The 18,997-nt window shown below is 44.6% G+C and overlaps 1 protein-coding gene across 1 annotated transcript in view; it reads right to left on the minus strand.

Moving 5' to 3' along the window:
- Positions 1–18,997, minus strand: part of MYO10 (myosin X) — a gene marked incomplete at both ends in the record, with an annotated part of 122,293 nt that overhangs the window by 98,456 nt on the left and 4,840 nt on the right. The window contains 8 exons of the mRNA XM_080709559.1: positions 3,842–3,922; positions 9,288–9,396; positions 13,815–13,897; positions 16,438–16,506; positions 16,925–17,017; positions 17,740–17,806; positions 17,927–18,027; positions 18,486–18,632. Of these exons, the coding sequence (XP_080565685.1) occupies positions 3,842–3,922; positions 9,288–9,396; positions 13,815–13,897; positions 16,438–16,506; positions 16,925–17,017; positions 17,740–17,806; positions 17,927–18,027; positions 18,486–18,632 (750 nt within the window). The remainder of the gene's footprint in view (positions 1–3,841; positions 3,923–9,287; positions 9,397–13,814; positions 13,898–16,437; positions 16,507–16,924; positions 17,018–17,739; positions 17,807–17,926; positions 18,028–18,485; positions 18,633–18,997) is intronic.

Below are 18,997 nucleotides of genomic sequence, written 5' to 3' on the forward strand. Positions count from 1 at the left end.
GGTTTCACTGAGTTGCAAAGGGCCTCACTAAGTAGGCGCTAAGGCTGTCTTCAAAGAGCTAACAGCAATTCTCCTGTCTCAGCCTCCCAAATGCTGGGAAACACGCATATACCACCACACCTGGTTGTTTGGGGTACTTTTAAAAGGACAGGGAGAGAGCCGGGCGTGGTGGCGCACGCTTGTAATCCCCGTGCTTGGGAGGCGGAGACAGGAGGATCGCGCTGGTTCGAAGTCAGCCTCACTGGCTTAAGAGACCCTGTTTCCAAATTTTAAAAAAAAGTATAAAATAGGTCTGGGAGTGTAGCCCGGAGGTAGAAGGGTTTCCAGGAACTCCAGGACCCCCCCCCCCCAAAAAAAAAAAAGGGCAGGGAGACACTTTGCACAGTCCCTCTCGTGGTGCGATATGGATTAGTGTCCGCCTTGAGTCAGAAGACAAAAAAACAAGCCCCGAAAAGGATCATTTCTTCGGTAGTCTGGCTGAGGTGTTTTAAGCAGGCCTGATTTCTAAAGCTTTTACAACTGGAAGGAAAAACTAACTCCACATTATCGAAGAATGAAAAGAAATCCACGGAGGGCCGAGCGTCTTGAACCGACCTTTCTGTCCTTAGGGCAGGGGTGCCAGGTGCATTCCAGTTTCACTGAATCCCAGACGCCAAGGACCGTAAAGCCGAGAGATTATGTTTCAGAGCATGAGAAAGGGAAGGACGCTCCCCGTGAAACTCCGGCTCGCCGGAAACTGGAAGATGCCTCCCCGTGCCCAAGGCTTCCCCCTGAGAAAAAGGCGAGTGTGCTCGAGGGATAAAGTATGGTATCATTATCCCTACCGCAAAACAGAGAAAGAGCACTGAGCGTCTGAGCAGCGCCTGTGAATACGTGCTACAGACGCACGGCCCGGCCACACGGCCTCGTGAATACTCCCCGTGGAGGCTCGCCAAATACACCAACTGGAATATAGACCAGTTTGCATAGCGTATTGTAAAATCTCCTACACACACACACACACACACACACACACACACACACACACGAGAAAGAGATGTTCTAATTTCATTTTCTACATTTTGTTAAAAAAAAAAAAAAAAACAACCCCACCGGGCATGGTGGTGCACTCTTGTAATCCCGGTGCTTGGGAGGCTGAGTTAGGAGGATCGCCTTAGCTACCGAGTGACGCTCTCAACAACTTGGTGAGACCCTGTTTCCAGGCCAGGTAAAGTATAAAATAGGTCTGGGAGTATAGCCCGGAGGTAGAAAGCTCCTGGGTTCCACCCCCAGTACCGTAAACAAACAAACAAACAAACAAACAAACAAACAAGTAAACAACCCTATATTGTTAAGATGCCATTTTCTGATATAGCCTAAAGCATTTTTAATATACATTTGAAAAGTGAAAAGATCTATTACTCTTTTCTATGTGTGGAGCTAGGGATGGAGCCCAGGGACATTCTACCCCAAGACCTATTTTATTCTTTTTTTTTTTTTTTTTTTTTTTTTTTTTGCAGTATGGAGATGGTACCCAGGGGCACCGCACCTCCAAGCTACACCTCAGTCTATTTTTTAGTCTTTATTTTATTTATTTATTTATTTTGCGGCTCTAGGGATGGAATCCAGGGGCATTCTATCTCTGAGCTACACCCCCTGCCCTATTTTTTATTCTTTACTTTGAAACAGGGTCTCACTGAGTTGCGGAGGGCCTCACTAAGCAGCTGAGGCTGTCCGCGAACCACAATCCTCTGGTCTCCACCTCTTGAATGCTGGGATTACAGGCGTGCGCCACCACGCCGGCCTCTTATTCTTTTATTTTAAAACAGGGCCTCACTAAATTGTAGAGGACCTCAGTAAATTGCTGAAGCTGGCCTTGAACATGCGATCCTCCTGTCTCAGCCTCCCAAGCACTGGGATTACAAGTGCGAGCCACCACTCCCGGTGATGTGGTCTTTTTAAACTATGAGAATGGTGTACATTATCTTTTCTGTACATTATCTTATTATGGATCTTCTCTATAAACCCAGCGTCGGCCACTTTATGCCGTCTATGTGTCTAGTTCTCGCTGCACCTCACAGTAAGATAACAAACTGATATTTGGTCTGTCTGTGTGTGTGTGTGTGTGTGTGTGTGTGTGTGTGGTACGGGGGATGGAACCCAGGGGCATTCTACCTCAGAGTGACACTCCCAGCCCTATTTTTTATTCTTTATTCTTTATTTTGAAACAGGTTCTCACTGAGTTGCAAAGGGCTTCACTAGGTAGCTAAGGCTGGCTGAGAACCTGCGATCCTCCTGTCTCAGCCTCCCAAATGCTGGGATTACAAACATACAAACATGCGCCACCATGCCCGGCTGGGTTTTCTCTCTTAAGAGGGGTTCCTAAGAGGAACTAAGTGAAAATTAATTTACTAAGTGAAAATTTATTTACTAAGTGAAATTACTAAATTAATTTACTAAGTGAAAAATTAATTTACTAAGTGAAAATTAATTTATTAACAATATTTTAAGGTAAGGTACTTAGTCTTGGATTTAGCAACTGCATATATCTAATACTCTTTTTTTAAATTTAGGTAGCTTTTTTTTTTTTTTTTTTTTTTTTTTTGTGGTACTGGGGATAGAACCCAGCAGCATTCTACCTCTGAGCTAGCCCTATTTTTTTTTTTTCTAATTCTTTTATTTTTTGAAACAGGGTTTCACTGAGTTGCATAGGGCCTCACTAAGTAGGAGATGAGGCTTTCCGCGAACCATGATCCTCCTGTCTCAGCCTCCCAAATGCTGGGATTTAAAAGTGTGCGCCACCATGCCTGGCTAGGTAGCTTCTTTTTAATTAATTCATTCATTTATTTCTATATTTTACTTTTTAGTTTGAAACAGGGTCTCACTAAGTTGTAGAGGGTTTTGCTAAGTTGCCAAAGCTGACTGTGAACCTAAAAATCCTTCTGTGTCTGCCTCCCAAGTACTGAGATTACAAGTGTGTACGACAGTGCCCAGTTTAGCTTTTCTCTCTCTCTCTCTCTCTCTCTCTCTCTCTCTCTCTCTCTCTCTCTCTCTCTCTCTCTCTCTCTCTCTCTCTCTTTTTTGCAGTGCTCGGGATGGAACCCAGGGGCATTCGACCTCTGAGCTACACCCCCAGCCCTAATTTTTTATTTTTTTATGTTGAAACAGAGTCTCACTGAATTCCAAAGGGCCTCACTAAGTAGTAGCTGAGGTTGTCCTTGACCCACAATCCTCGCGTCTCAGCCTCCCAGATGCTGGGATTACAAGCGTGCGCCACCACGCCCGGCTAGCTTCTTTTTTAAACGCAGGTTGTTTCTTCTTGGACTGTGCCATTCCAAACCACAGAGCCTTTCTGTAAGTTACGGTATCCTGTGAGGTGTCTTCAAACTGGCTGCAGCCAACTAGTTGAAGTTCTTAAACTTCAGCATGACCACTTAGAGGAAACCTTCTTCATCATGTTTAACCATAAAACAAAAGAAGAAAACTAAAAGCAAACAAACAAAAACAACCAAGCCCAACAAAATGACACAAATTATTTTTTTTTTCTAAATAGGTACATTGCACTTTGGGGGCCAGATCCAAGACTTTCAACCCAGATGTTCAAGAGGAATGTGAAGGCCTTGTGATGTTCCCTTTTAAAATACATTTCCCTACAGCTAATGGCCTCATTCAAAAGCAGACTAACAGGCTCCGAGGACAAAGGGCTATTTTTTCATTTAATGTCAGGTTATAATAACGTCATATCCATTTCCAACCCTGGGTAATGAAAGGACTTTGGAGAAACCAAATCTGTGAGTAACCAGCGCAGGAGGCTGTGTCCTGGCACCCCAGGCCTCCGCCCGGCACCATCGATACATCTTACCTTCTGCGTGTTCGGTTTGATACAGCGGACGAAGAAAGGATTGGAGGAGCTGAGTGTCGCCATTAAGGAATGCAGCGAGTCCTAGAGGGAAGGAAAGAGCATAGGCTGACTTGCTTTCTTAGGTCCGATTTTATTTCTCAGCACCCTGAACGCTTCTAGGAAATCAGAGTAAAAAAAACCCGAATAATGTAAATCACAGAAATAAGAGAGATCTTCATTGTTAATTATGTCATTCTAACACAAAGCAAGGCAGAGCTGGATGTGGGGGCGCATGCCTGTAATCCCAGCACTTGGGAGACTGACACTGGAGGTTCCAGGTTCGAAGCCAGCCTCAGCAACTTAAGTTGAGGCCCTCCGTACCCTAGCTCAAACCTGTTTTAAAATGAAAAATAAGCCGGGCGTGGTGGCGCACGCTTGTAATCTCCCCACTTGGGAGGCGGAGACAGGAGGATCGCGCAGGTTCGAAGCCAGCTGCGCTGGCTTAAGAGACCCTGTTTCCAAATAAAAATATAAAAAAGGTCTGGGAGTGTAGCCCGGAAGTAGAAGGGTTTCCAGGAACCCCAGTACCACCAAAAATAAATAAATAAATAAATAAATAAATAAATAAATAAATAAATAAAAATAAAATAAAATGAAAAATAAAATAGTTTGGGTGTAGCTCAGAGGTAGAATGCCACTGGATTCAATTTCCTAGTACCATATATATCTACCTGCCTACCTATATACATACATACATAAAACAGGGCAAAAGATATTATAATTTATTATAATTGAAATTATTCCAGAGTGTAAAATTCATTTATTATCTCTGTTGAAGGAATACCATTCTACAAAATCATTCTGTTAAACAAAAAAACGACCTAGGGATATATCAACATTTAAGATTGAGTAGTATCACTTTTCCACTGTAACTATTTTTCCAGAAACATCATTTCCATCAAAACAGCCTATGCCAGTACTTTACTGGTCCTGGGGCCACAATCTCTCATTCTTTTGTTTTTTGCAGGTCTGGGGATGAAACCCAGGGGCATTCGACCTCCGAGCTACAGCCCCTGCCCTATTTTTTATTCTTTTTTTTTGAAGCCGGGTCTCACTGAGCTGCAGAGGGTCTCAATAAGTAGCTGAGGCTGTCCGCGAACCGCGATCCTCCAGGTCTCAGCCTCCCGAATGCTGGGATTACATTTGAAACAGGGTCTCACTGAGTTGCAAAGGGCCTAAGTACCTGAGGCTGTCTGCAAACTGTGATCCTCCTGTTTCAGCCTCCCAAATGCTGGGTTTACAGGCGTGCACCACCATGTCTAGCCCCCAGCCCTATTTTTTATTCATTTTGAAACCGAGTCTCACTGAGTTGCCGAGGGCCTCACTAAGTAGCTGAGGCTGTCCGCGAACCGCGATCCTCCAGGTCTCAGCCTCCCGAATGCTGGGATTACAAGCGTGCGCCACCACGCCCGGCTAACAATCTCATTCTTACCTTTCACTCACCAGACCTATAGAATTTGGACTGACCTATAATTCCACTTGCCATTCTTTTTTCAGTTGTTTTGTATGGAGACCCTTTCACATCTGCTAAAGCAGACACAAGTGTATGCTTGTCATGAGTTCTGATTAGCTCAGGGCTGATGTCATCGCATCTGGTCCCCGTCTCTGTACACACTAGCCTGCCCTTGTAGAAAAGCAAATCCCAGTCAAACATTCTGTTCTTTCATCCACTGATATTTCAGTATGTATGCATGTATGTACGTATGTATGTATGTATGTATGATCATTGCTATTCTGTGTTTGTGGAGGGGACACTGGGAATTGAACTCAGGGGCATCCTATTTCTGAGTTATGTGCCCAACCCTATTTTATTTTATTTATTTTATTTATTTTTTTTTTGTGGTACTGGCGATTGAATTCAGGGGCATTCTACCTCCCAGCTACACCTGCAGCCCTTTTTATGTCTTGTTTTGAAACAGGGTCTCACTAGGTTGCTTGTTTCTTGCTATGTTGCTGAGGCTGTCCTTGAACCTGCAATCCTCCCGTCTCAGCCTCCTAAGTACTGGGATTACAGGCATGTACAACCATGCCTGGCTATTTTATTTTTTATTTTGAAACAAGGTCTAAGTTGCTGATGGCCTCACTAAATTTCTGAGGCTAGCTTCAAATTCAAAATTCTACTGTCTCTGCCTTCCAAGTACTGAGATAAAGGTGTGTGCCCCTATGCCTAGCAAAGTATGTATTATTAAAGCTAAACAATTTAAGACATTAATCCAATATCATCACACCTAAAATGATTTAACATGGATTTCTAAATTAAACACTTAACATTAAAACGTATAATGGTCTCACATTTCATATTTAAAATTGGCTCCTCCTGTCTCAGATTTTACAATTCCTTTTTTTTTTTGGCAGTACTGGGGAATGTAACCCAGTACTCTACTTCAGGGCTACACCCCCAGTCCAACTTTTTATTCTTTATTTTGAAACAGGGTCTCACTGAGTTGCAAAGGGCCTCACTAGGTAGCAGCTGAGGCTGTCCTTGAACCGGCTCCTCCTGTCTCTCAGCCTCCCAAATGCTGGGATTACAAGCATGTGCCACCACGCCCGGCTCAGATTTCACAACTTTTTAATGCTTTGTGTTCTTTTCCCATGGAATTAGATGGTTCACGCATTGCATTTGGCGGATACACCTTTTATATCTCTTAATTTATTGGTTTTCCCTCAAACTCTGTCATTTTCCCTCTTACAGTTTTGCTGTAGAAGAAACCCGGGTTATCTCCAACACTATGTTGACTCAATATGTTCTGCTCAGACAGCTTTAGGGTTTCTCAGTAGACAACACTCCTGGCATCCCTGGCTCTTCATATCCCGACACCAAGCAACATTCTCACGGTCCTCTGGCCCGTATCTATGGATAGTCCACCAGAGGGAAGAGAGAGGGGACCCTGGATTCGTCTCCTTCCACCTGGAAGGCCCCCATCCTTTCCCATTTCCTTCCTTCCTCATCCTATTCAAACCCCAAAGGCCACAAAGCCTTCCGAGACACCGCCAGGCACAAGCACCTCTGAGAAAAGAGCCCATCTCCTCCGGGAGATCAAGAGCTGGGTTCCAGAGTTAGATGCAGCAGGGAGATGCGTCTCGAATCCTCGCCTCAGTCCACCGAGGGCCTGAGTGGATCTTCACGCCCCTAAGACCCCGTGTTTCCTGTTTCCTCCTCTGTAAAATGGGGACAATAATATGCTCTCCTGGCGTTATGCGAGGAGTGGACCAGACAGTGTATGCAAAGGGATTAAATTAGCCCAATGGCTGGCATGTAATGAGTACTTAATAAATGACAGTGATTAGCATTCTATCTCATCTGGGCCAAACTTGACCTTCATTCTGCACCATCTGGTGCGTTGGCCATGCTGGCCTGGGCCCAGCTCATCTTCACCAAGGTGTACAACACACTGCACCAGAAGGCCCAAGCACCTGTGTGCGCAACCCAATCAAAACCTTGCACAGGGCTTTTTTTGTGTGTGGTACTGGGGATGGAAGCCAGGGGCCTTCTACCTCCAAGATACACCCCCAGCCCTGTTTTTTATTCTTTATTTTGAAACAGGGTCTCACCGAGTTGCAAAGGGCCTCACTAAGTAGCTGAGGCCGGTCGTGAACCGCCATCCTCCCGTCTCAGCCTCCCGAATGCTGGATCACAAGCCTGCGCCACCACGCCCGGCTGAGGGCGTGTTTTGTATCAGCTGACTGCCCAGCCCAACTCCCTGCATGCTAACACTTGAGAAATAGACAAGTTAGAGCAATGGTCTTCACATGTTCCGTGTGTGTGCGTGTGTGCGCGCGTGTGTGTGTTACTGGAGACTGAACCCAAGGTCATTCTACCACTGATCTTAACTCCAGCTCTTTTCATTATTATGATTTTTTTGAAACAGGGTTTTGCTAAGTTGCTGAGGTTGGCCTCGAACCTGTGATTCTCCTATCTTAGCTTCCCAAGTACTAGCATGACAGTCCTGTGCCACTGGGCCCAGCTACATGCTCCTTTATTTTTGTGGTGCTGGGGATGAAACCCAGGGGCATTCTACTTTTTAGTGACACCCCACCCCTATTTTTTGTTCTTTATTTTAAAAATGGGTCTCACTGAGTTGCAAAGGGCCTTATTAAGTACTAGATGAGGCTGTCTGCACACTGTCGTCCTCCTGTCTCAGCCTCCCAAATACTGGGATTATAAGCATGTGCCACCATGCCCAGCTCCGACATGCTCCACTTTTAAACTACATAAAATGCTCACAAATTAAAATGCAAATAAGAATTATTTTCCTTGAATTCTGGACATCTGGATAAAGAACGCCGGCATCAATCTTATTCAAATCTGAATGTAAGCCGGGCGTGGTGACGCACGCTTGTAATCCCAGCGCATTGGAGGCTGAGACAGGAGGATCGCACAGGTTCGAAGCCAGCCTCAGCTACTTAGTGAGGCTCTCAGCAACTTAGTGAGATCTTGTTTTTGAATAAAATACAAAATAGGTCTGGGAGTATAGCCCAGAGGTAGAATAAGCCTCTGGGTTCCACCCACAGTACCACAAATATATATATGTATATATGTATATATGTATATATATATACATATATACATACATACACACATATATACATATATATGTATATATATATGTATGTACGTATAAATAAATAAATAAATAAATAAATAAATAAATAAGAATGTAGTCGTTGGACCTAGTTGTGATACTGTAAGCATACCTGGGAAAAATACAACATCTAGACTTGGAAAGAAATATATTCTATTTTCACAGGAGCTTCTAAATAAAATAAGAATACAAGATGGTAAACAGACTTTTTCCCCCCTGTATTGGCAATTAAACCCAGCGATGCTATATCCTCAGCATTTTTTAAATTTTGAGACAAGGTCTTGGTAAATTCCCTAGGCTGGCTTCCAACTTCCTTTCTCATCTGCCTGAGTAGCTGAGATTACAGGTGAGTATCACCATGCCTGGCTAATACAGACCTTCATAAGAAGATCTATTATTTCAAAAGTTTAGTATAGTTATTGCTTTTTAATAACAAAAAATCTATATTTTCATTTTCTTCATAAAAATTGTGTGGTGGTGGTGGTGGTGATGTGTGTGTGTGTGTGTGTGTGTGTGTGTGTGTGTGTGTGTGTGTACACAGATCTATCTGCCTGCCTTCCTGCCTGTCTGTCTGTCTATCTACCTATGTAATTGGGAGGGTACCAGAGACTGAATCCAGGTCTTTCCACGTTAGGCATATTCTCTACTACTGAGGTACATCTTGACCCCAGAATGCCTACTTCTAAAGCACTGTGTGTTCTAAAAGCACAACATAAAAGGTATAAAATCCAATACCCTCGCAGATCCCATGTACACCGGACTCCTTTCTGCAGTTCTGAACATCTGAGTCACAACGGGCTGGCGCAAGCTGCGCGGACACTCACCTTGAACTGCGAGCTGACGGTGGGCCGCCGGTGCTTACTTCCACATTTCAAGGTGTCCTGGTTGTTACGGCTCGAGACGTGTTCAAAGAGGTCGTAGATGAAGTCGAAGCTGTGCGAAGGAGGAGCAGGAGCTTGAGGCGCACACACCCGGTTATTAGGTGCCGGATCACTGTAATTACGGTGCCTCTTCCCACTGACCACTCAGAGTAAACTCTGAGGTCTGGAAGAGCCAAGAAAGCTCCCAGAGATTTCAACCCCTGCCCATGAGCTATAGGCACTGAAAACCTGGGCCAGCATTCAGAAGACCAGACACCGCAGGGACGTGGATTGAAAGTACGGTGGCCCAGGCGGACCTCTCTTCGGAGCATCACGAGGCCCGGTAGCCAGGACTCACCCTGCATCACGCAGGGCACCACCCGGTCACCGCGGGATCCACAGGGGACTGGCTCCAGGAACCCCAATGAGCCCAGATCCTCAGGGGTCAATTCCCTTCTGTGAAGTGGCACGGTATTTGCACAGAAACGCCCGTACATCCTCCATATAACTCAAATCATCTCTAGATTCCTTAACACACCTAAAACATTGTATTTGCTTTACTAGCTATTGAACTGTATTGTTTAAGGAATAATGACAAGGAAAAAAAAGCCTGTACAGGTTCAGTTCATATGTGATTTTTTTTTTTTTTTTTTAGTGGTACTGGGGATGGAACCCAGGGGCCTTCTACCTCCGGGCTAAACTCCCAGACCTATTTTATATTTTTATTTGGAAACAGGGTCTCTTAAGCCAGCTGAGGCTGGCTTTGAACATGCACGATCCTCCTGTCTCAGCCTCCCAAGCACGGGGATTACAAGTGTGCGCCACCATGCCCAGCTCATATGTGATTTTGTTCTGAATATTTTCAGCCTGTGGTTGTCACGTAGGGACGGAAGCAGAACCCAGGGACACGGAGCGCCAACCGGATCTGTGACGCTCACCCCCCAGAGTCCTGAACGTCCCACCACTTAATTGATGGGCAGGTGCTAGAAAGGAATCCTGAGTCTCGAGGGAGGCCGGCGGGGGTTCAAGTCCCACCTCTACCAGTTCCTAGCTACATCCTCTGGCAAGGTGCTTCCTCCTTCTCGCTCATCTGGAAAATGAGGAGAATGTTAGAATTTGTCCGCTAACACTGAGGAGAGAATGAAATGAGAAAATGTACAGGGACCTTGGCATACGGTAAGGATTGAAGTTAATTGTCATTGTTATTACCAATAAGGAGTTAACAGAATCAATTAATTTTTTCTTTTCCTTTGTGGTACTAGGGAATTCTGAGCCACACTCTCAGCTCTATTTTATTTTTATTTTTTTAATTTAGAAATAGGGCCTCACTAAATTGCTGAGACCGTCCTCAAATCTGCAATCCTTCAGTCGCAGTCTCCCAAGTACTGGGATTGAGGCCTGGGCAACCAAGCCCAGATCAATTGCCATTATTATTAGTATTAGTTTTATTAGTATTATTTGTAATAATAGTAGTAGTAGTAGTAGTTGTTGTTGTTGTTATTGTTAGTAGTAGTACTAGGGATTGAACCAGAGTCATCCTATCTTCAAACTACACCCCCAGCTTGATTTTATTTCTTATTTGGAAGCAGGGTCTCACTAGATTGATGGGAGACTCTCACGAGTTGCTGAGACTGTCCTCAAACCTGTTATTCTCCTATCTAAGCCTTCCAAGTACTAGGATTACAGGCATGAGCCACCGTGCCTGCTTTAATTTTTGTTTTGAAATAGAATCTAAGTTCCTGAGGGCTTTGCTAAACAGCAAATCGATCCTGTGATCCTGCAGTCTCAGCCTCCCAAATACTGGGATTAGAGGGGGTGTACCACCGTGTCCAGCAAAACTGGTGTCCTGAAAGCTTCACTGGCACCAGAAGGGGCAGGGGGTACGTCCAGGGTCCTCATATGTAAGCGCGCTTCCAGTCACTCCTCCCTCTCAGGTGCTTTGCAAAGCTCACTCTATTAGGGCCTCTAATATGCCGTGCGTGCATGCATGCATGCGTGCGTGCGTGAGTGTGTGCGTGCGTGTGTGTGTGTTTTACTGGGGATTGAACCCAGGGGCATTCTACCTCTGAGCTATAACTCCAGCTCCATTTTACTCTTTTATTTTGAAACAGGGTCTCACTAAGTTGCTAAGAGTCTCACTTGCTGGAACCTGGGATCCTCCTGTCTCAGCCTCCCAAGAACTAGGAATACAGGCATGTGCCACCATGCCTGGCTCTGACTATGCTGTGACCCCTTACCAAAAAGTCTGCATTGTATTAAAGCATCCACGATGCCAGCGGTGCAAGAGAACAGATGGAGGGAAGGGCTCAGGTCGTCAGTTTGCAGAAGAAAATGGGGCTGGAACGGCAAGGCTGCACTCCCTCCAGAAAACCCGCTGAACACTAGGCAAAGAGGCACTGGCATTCCCAGGCCCGCCATCTTTCCACTACCACAGACTGCTTCTATTCAAAATCAATATGCGCCTAGTATTGAAATGTGTCGCTGTCATTTTTGTTTGTTTATTTGTTTTTTGTGGTACTAGGGATTTAACCCATTCTATGTCCGAGCTACAAACCCAGCCCTTTTTTATTATATTATTTGGAAACAGGGTCTCACTAAGTTTAGGGGGGGGGGGCTCCCTCAGTAGCTGAGGCTGGCTTTGAACCTGCGATTCTCCTGTCTCAGCCTGGGATTACAATCCTGCATCATCATGCCTGGCTTTTTAGATGTATCACTTTAGCCGGGCGTGGTGGCGCACGCTTGTAATCCCAGCGCATGGGAGGCTGGGACAGGAGGATGACACAGGTTCGAAGCCAGCCTCAGCTACTTAGTGAGGCTCTCAGCAACTTAGTGAGACCCTGTTTTCAAATAAAATATATATTTACAAAAATAGGTCTGGGAATATAGCCCAGAGGTAGAAAAGCCCCTAGTTCCACCCCCAATACCACAAAAAAAAGAAAGAAAAAAAGAAAAAAAAAAAAAGAAATGCATTACTTTAAATCTAATGAAAATGCCTTGATAGAGAACACGCTGTGATATTTCAAAGCATCTTTGAAATTTGACAGGTCTGAAAACCCTCTAACATGGCAAGTAGCCGTGAATGCTACGAAAGGCGGATCTTCACCGCAGAGAGTGAAATCAAGTTTAAAGACCCTCGGCCCAGGCTCAGCTGGCTTCCTTCATCCCGGTTCACAACTAGCTAAATCTCAGGTTGGCCACTGGTACTTGCACTGTGGAAAAAAACTATAGCTTTTCAATAACTGTGCCACGTCCTCCTTTATATATTAAAAATGTATTTGTTGTAGATTCCTGCTGGATCTCCACCATACCGAAAGTTTCAGGCTTTTCCCCGAACCCTGTGTCTTTCACAAAGCCTCCTAACAAGAGGAAACGTTTAGGCTTCATAGCTGCAAATAGCGATGCTAATCATTGAAACTTTCTGCATATTTTCCTAACAACTGATTTAACAGTGGTATGAATTTATAATCGATAAATAAGTGCATACAAGAGTAATGGAAGCCAGATGTGGTGGCGCACACTTGTAATTCCAGCATTCGGGAAGCTGAGACCAGAGGATCGCGGTTCGCGGACAGCCTCAGCTACTTAGTGAGGCCCTCTGCAACTAAGTGGGACCCGGTTTCAAACTGAAGACTAAAAAAACAGTAGGGCAGGGGGTGTAGCTCGGAGGTCGAATGCCCCTGGGTTCCATCCCCAAACCCGCAAAAAAATAAAAAAAGAGCAATGGATTTATAATTTGGGCTAGATAATCTAATTATCACTTGTTTAATTCTCTTGCAATCACTTAGACCTATAAGAAACATACAAGTGCTACAAAGCCTATGTATGCTGAGCTTATGCAGCTTGAAGCCTGCAGTGAAGAAGTAAATTGGATTGATGGAGGTCTTGGATTCCTTTTCTTTTCTTTTTTCTTTCTTTCTTTCTTTCTTTTTTTTTTTTTTTTTTTGGTGGTACTGGGGATAGAATCAAGGGGCTTTCTACCTCCAGGCTACACTGTGAGACCTATTTTATACTTTATTTGGAAACAGGGTCCTACTAAATTGCTGAGAGCCTCACTAAGTAGCTGAGGCTGGCTTAGAAACTCTGCGATTCTCCTGTCTCAGCCTCCCCAGTACCGGGATTACAAGCGTGCGCCACCACGCTCAACAAGGTCTTGGATTCCTGAACCAAGTCAAACTGACCTGAATTCTCCAGAGTACTAGTCACCAGTTGAAGGATCTTAGGAAAATCGTTTAACTTCTCCAAGCCTCAGTCTCATCCATACAACAGGATTCAACAAGACTACTTAACTCGTGGTAGTTCACTAAAAGAGACTGCTGTTACTATTACTGTTTTACATTCCTTTAGTCACTTTTTTAATGAAATATTGCCTGGGAAAAAAGCTACGACATCAAATGCTTCCCCAGTGGCAATCTATTCTACATTCAAGAATTAGGTATATTTATACATATTTTAATTTGCTTGCTAATGGCCTCAAGGAGAAGAATGACCCACCGGCTTTCCCTTAGCAAGTTGAGAAGGTCGTCTCGAAAGGTATCTCTGTTCTTCTCCAAGATGCCTCGGACATCATACTGCACCTGGTTTTAGAAAATGAAAGAGAGAGGGACCAACTGGTCAAGAGAAGACTTTCAGGTCATAAGCAACTCCGTAAAAAGCGAGACTCATACAAAAAATCATTTTAATAGATTTATGACAGGCTTCTGAAACCACCACTTTCTCTGAGTACCAGAGGCAAATAGCATTAAGAATGTTAATAAGAAATAAGTAGGCTGTGGTGGCACACACTTGTCATCCCAGTACGTGGGAGACCGAGTCAGGAGGATCACAGGTTCGAAACCAGTGTATGGTAACTTAAGTGAGACCCTGGTTGGTTTTTTTTGTTTTGATTTATTTTAAAAATACTTTTATTGGTGCATTATAATTATGTATCATGGTGAGGTTCAAAATAACCTAAATATACACGCACACATCACTTGGGGTATTTCTTTATGCATCCCACCCTGCTCCCCCCATAAATGTGAGATAAGTAGAGATATTTTCATATATGGACATAACACTGTTATTATTATTATTTTTCAGTACTGGGGATGGAACCCAGGGACATTCTACCTCCGAGCTACACCCCTAGCCCTATTTTTTATTCTTTATTTTGAAACAGGGTCTCACTGGATTGCAGAGGGCCTCACTCAGTAGCTGAGGCTGTCCGCAAACCACGATCCTCCTGTCTCAGCCTCCCCAATGCTGGGATTACAAGTGTGCGCCGCCACGCCCAAGTCTATTATTGTTATTTTTGTGTGTGATCCTGAGGATTGAACCCAGGGGCATTCTGTCTCTGAGCTATACCTCCAGCCCTATTTTATTTTGAAACAGGGTCTAAGTTGCAGATAGCTTCATTAAGTTGCTGAGGCTGGCTGCGATCTTGTGATCTTCCTGTCTCACCCTCCCAAGTACTAGGATTACAGACAGGCGCCACCATGCCCGGCTGGACATATTATCCAACTGTTTCCTTCCTCATCTTCCTTTTGGTTTCTGCTTTTTTTTGTAAGTACTTTTACTGGCATATTTAATTATACAACATAGTGAGATTCAAAGCGATATATTCACACCTGCACGTAAGCTTAGAGTATTTCTCTCCAGCCCTACCCTGCTCAGAGCTCCTACCTCCACATACACCTTAGTGAGGTCAACAGTGAGTCCATCATATAAAAGCACTACATTATTTGAACTCTTTCCTCCCTGAAGCCGTGAGCTGCCCTTCCCGTCTCCCTCCCGCTGCCCTGTTCACTACGCCACCGTCTCTCTTCTCTTTTATCTGAAGTCCTTTCTGTTCCCATTTCCTCTCTAGCTCCCACACACGGGAGAAAACACACGACCCTTTGCTTTCTGAGAACGGCTCGTCTCACTCGACATAATATTCTCCAGTTCCATCCATTTTCCTGCCAATGACATAATACTGTTTTTCATTAGGTTGAGTAAATTTCATTGTGCACACCACATGTATGTATGTTTACAAATGTGTATACATTGTGGTGGACATATTTACCACATGTATGCATTATATATATAGTATACATCTATACCACCTGTGTAATGTGTATATGTACACAAATATATATGCCACATTTTCTCTGTTGGGGTGTGTGTGTGTGTGTGTGTGTGTCACTGGGAATAAATCCAGGGGCATTCTACATTTGAGCTACATTCTCACACCTATTTTATCTCCTATTTTAAAACAGGACATCACTAAATTATGGAGGGCCTCACTAAGTTGCTGAGGCTGCTGGGGTGTGTGTGTGTGTGTGTGTGTGTGTGTGTGTGTGTGTGGTATTGAGAATTAAACCCAGGGGCATTCTACCTCTGAGTTATTCCCCAGCACATTCTATTTTTGTTTTCTTTTTGGTGGTACTGTTAGGTATTGAATCCAGAGGCATTCTACCTCCAAACTACACACCCAGCCCAATTTTATTTTGTATCTGTATTGGAAACAGGGTCTCACTAGCTTGCTGAGAGCCTCGCTAAGTTGCCGAGACTGGCCATTTTTTTTTTTTTTCGGTACTGGGGATGGAAGCCAGGGGCAACCTATTTCTGAGCGACACCCCCATAACCCCAGCCCTATTTTTTTATTCTTTATTTTGGAATAGGGTCTGAGTTGCAAAGGGCCTCACTAAGTAGCTAAGGCTGGCTTCGAGCCTGTGCAATCCTCCTGTCTCAGCCTCCCAAATGCTGGGATAAAAGCATGCACCACCACACCCTGCTCCAAGGCTGGCTTCGAACCTGTGATCCTCCCGCCTCAGTCTCCCAAGTACTGAGATTACAAGCATGTACCACCATGCTCGGCTTACTCTTGGATGGGAAACCAGGTCTTGCTAGGCTGCTGAGGTTGGCCTTAAACCTGCAATCTCCCTGCCTCGGCCTCCCAAGTACTGGTATTATAGGGGTGCACCACCATACCTGGCTTCCTTGTTTTAAAATAAACAGTAAAATAGGGTTGGGGGTTTAGCTCAGAGGTAGAACGCCCCTGGGGCCAATCCTTAATAACACACACACACACACACACACACACACACACACACCCACACACACACCAGAAAAAAAAAGAATCTTAGTAAGAAGTTACCTCTCCAGCATAGTGTTTCACTCCAAAATTGTTGACCGCGACTCTGGGCTTCACATAAAAGTGGTTATTCTAATTTAAAAACAAAAACAAAAGCCTTATTTCACATACCGATTTCCTTTGGCTTCTGCAGGAAACCACATACAATGGACAGTGAAAACAATTGCAATAGTCGTCCCGTCTCATCCGCGCAGCAGGACGCAGTGAAAGACGCCTCGAAGCCCCCCAGCTCCCCACCGCCCCCACCGCAGGGCTAAAGTCTCCAATCCTCCACTCAGAAAATAAACACGGGCATCTTCCCACAAGAAGCCCCCAGTCTCACCGTATTCAGTGTAGATCTAGTAAGAGGAGAAAAGCTTTGACACTCTGACTCCAGAAAGAGAAGTTAACGTGGGAGGCGGGCACGGGCCCTCAGCACTGAATGCCTGGGATGTGATCGGCAGGCACAGATCGGCTATTCAGAAGGAAAGAAGTGGCTGTGTTGACATACCGCATGTTGATTGTGTAGCTTCTCCAACAAGGTGCTGTCTGTGGCTTGAGGAAAATGGCTCTCTTCATTGATAAGGGCTAGGAGGCCAAGTTTCTACAGGAGGGAAGAAAAACAGGGAATGACTTAAGTGTTGAACGCATATCTTGCAAACTACAGTTTCTTTCTCATTTTCTATCGAGTCAAATTTCTTAGATTCAAATATTCAGAACCGGGTGTGGTGGCCCGTGCTTGTAATCCCAGCACTTGGGAAGCTGAGATTGTGCAGGTTCGAAGCCAGCCTCAGCTACTTAGTGAGGCTCTCAGCAGCTTAGTGAGACCCTGTTTCCAAATGAAATAGAAAAACATAGGTCTGGGAGTATAGCCCGGGGGGTATAAAGCCCCTGGGTTCCATCTCCAGTACCACAAAAATAAAAAATAAAAAAATAAAAAATTCAGAAATGATGCAGCTTACAGAAAACCAATTAATTACAAAAATGGAACCTGCTGCAATTCTGTGGCTAAAACTTTTGCGATTAGCAAATGGACTCGTGGGCAAGCTGGGCAAGGTTTTGCTACTAACTCGAAATCCCAGTGAGGCCAATTCTCACGCTGCTGGTTCTCTCAAATCTTGGGTTCAATGAAACAATAGGTTGGGAGCGGCCAAGTATTTAAATTCAGTCTTGCACATGTACACTTACGCTTCCAAATGGTCTATTGTACTCTAAACACTCACATCTTTGATGTACGTGTTCGTGCAAGTTATGATGTTCCCATAAACATGAATCAGCCCAGCTGGACACCCTTGGGACTCTAAGCATTCCCCAGCACTCCATTACCTTCTCAATCAGGTCTAGGCATTCTCCATTGTCCATCCAGTCAATATCTTCCCACACTAGTCCTTCTCTGCAGAGAGAATACAAGGGGCCCAATGAAATAAAAACGTTGCTTTAAATGATCCGATTTCACTGCCCAGTAAAGACAACAGCCACAACCACAAGCTGACACAGAGGCCCCAGTGCTTACCTGCTGTATTCTAGTTGCTCTAAAGAAAAAATGTGCTTGTTGAAGTATTCCTGAAGTTTCTCATTTGCATAGTTGATATTAAACTGCTCAAAGCGGTTCACCTAAGTGGGAAGGGAGAAGAAGCATTCAATAAGTATCTTTAGTGCCCGGGCCACTGTGGATAAAAGAAAAGAAAAGGAAAAAAAAAAAAAAACCTGCAGAGAAACGTATCCATGCCTGTTTCAAGAGACCTGTTTAAAAGTAGCTAAAGAGCCGGGCGTGGTGGCGCACGCTTGTAATCCCCGCGCTTGGGAGGCTGAGACGGGAGGATCGCACGGGTTCGAAGCCAGTCTCAGCTTCTTAGTGAGGCTCTCAGCAACTTAGTGAGACCCTGTTTCCAAATAAAGTATAAGAAAAATAGGTCTGGGAGTATAGCCTGGAGGTAGAAAGCCCCTGGGTTCTACCCCCAGTACCACCACCAAAAAAAAAAAAAAAAAAAAAAAAAAAAAATTAAAAAATTAAAAAATAAATAAAAAATAAAAGCAGCTAAAGAACAGCAAGAGCGCACTGTGGAGCCCACCTCGAAGTTTTCAAAACCAAAGATGTCGAGGATGCCGATAGATCTGAAGTCATCTCTGCCCTGGATCCTGCTGTTGATCTTCTTGACCACCCACTCGAAGCAGCGTGCGTAAAGTGCCATGGCCAGGGAGTCTCTGCTGTCCATCGCCTGCGGGGGAGGAGACGCCACAGCCCCAGCTGAGCCCGAGGGCAGGCCCAGCCCTGCGCCTCCGAGATGCATGCCCAGTGTGAAGCCAGTGAGTACCCGCGAGGAGGGACAGACATCTAAAGGAACTCTAAGCTCACTAGCTTTACAGAACAATGCACCAAGAACTCCTTCAAGTATCAGGATCCAAACTCAACTTTGTATATTCAATTATATGGACGAATCTAAATCAATCAATCTATCTATCTATCTGTCTATCTATCAGTACACATTTTATCAGGTTTAAAGACCTGAGGGGTGTGTGTGTGTGTGTGTGTGTGTGTGTGTGTGGTTCTAGGGGGAGCCCAGGGACAGCTATACCATCAGTT

The sequence above is a fragment of the Muscardinus avellanarius genome (assembly GCF_963383645.1).
Source record: "Muscardinus avellanarius genome assembly, chromosome: 1".
NCBI classification, from domain to species: Eukaryota; Metazoa; Chordata; class Mammalia; order Rodentia; family Gliridae; genus Muscardinus; species Muscardinus avellanarius.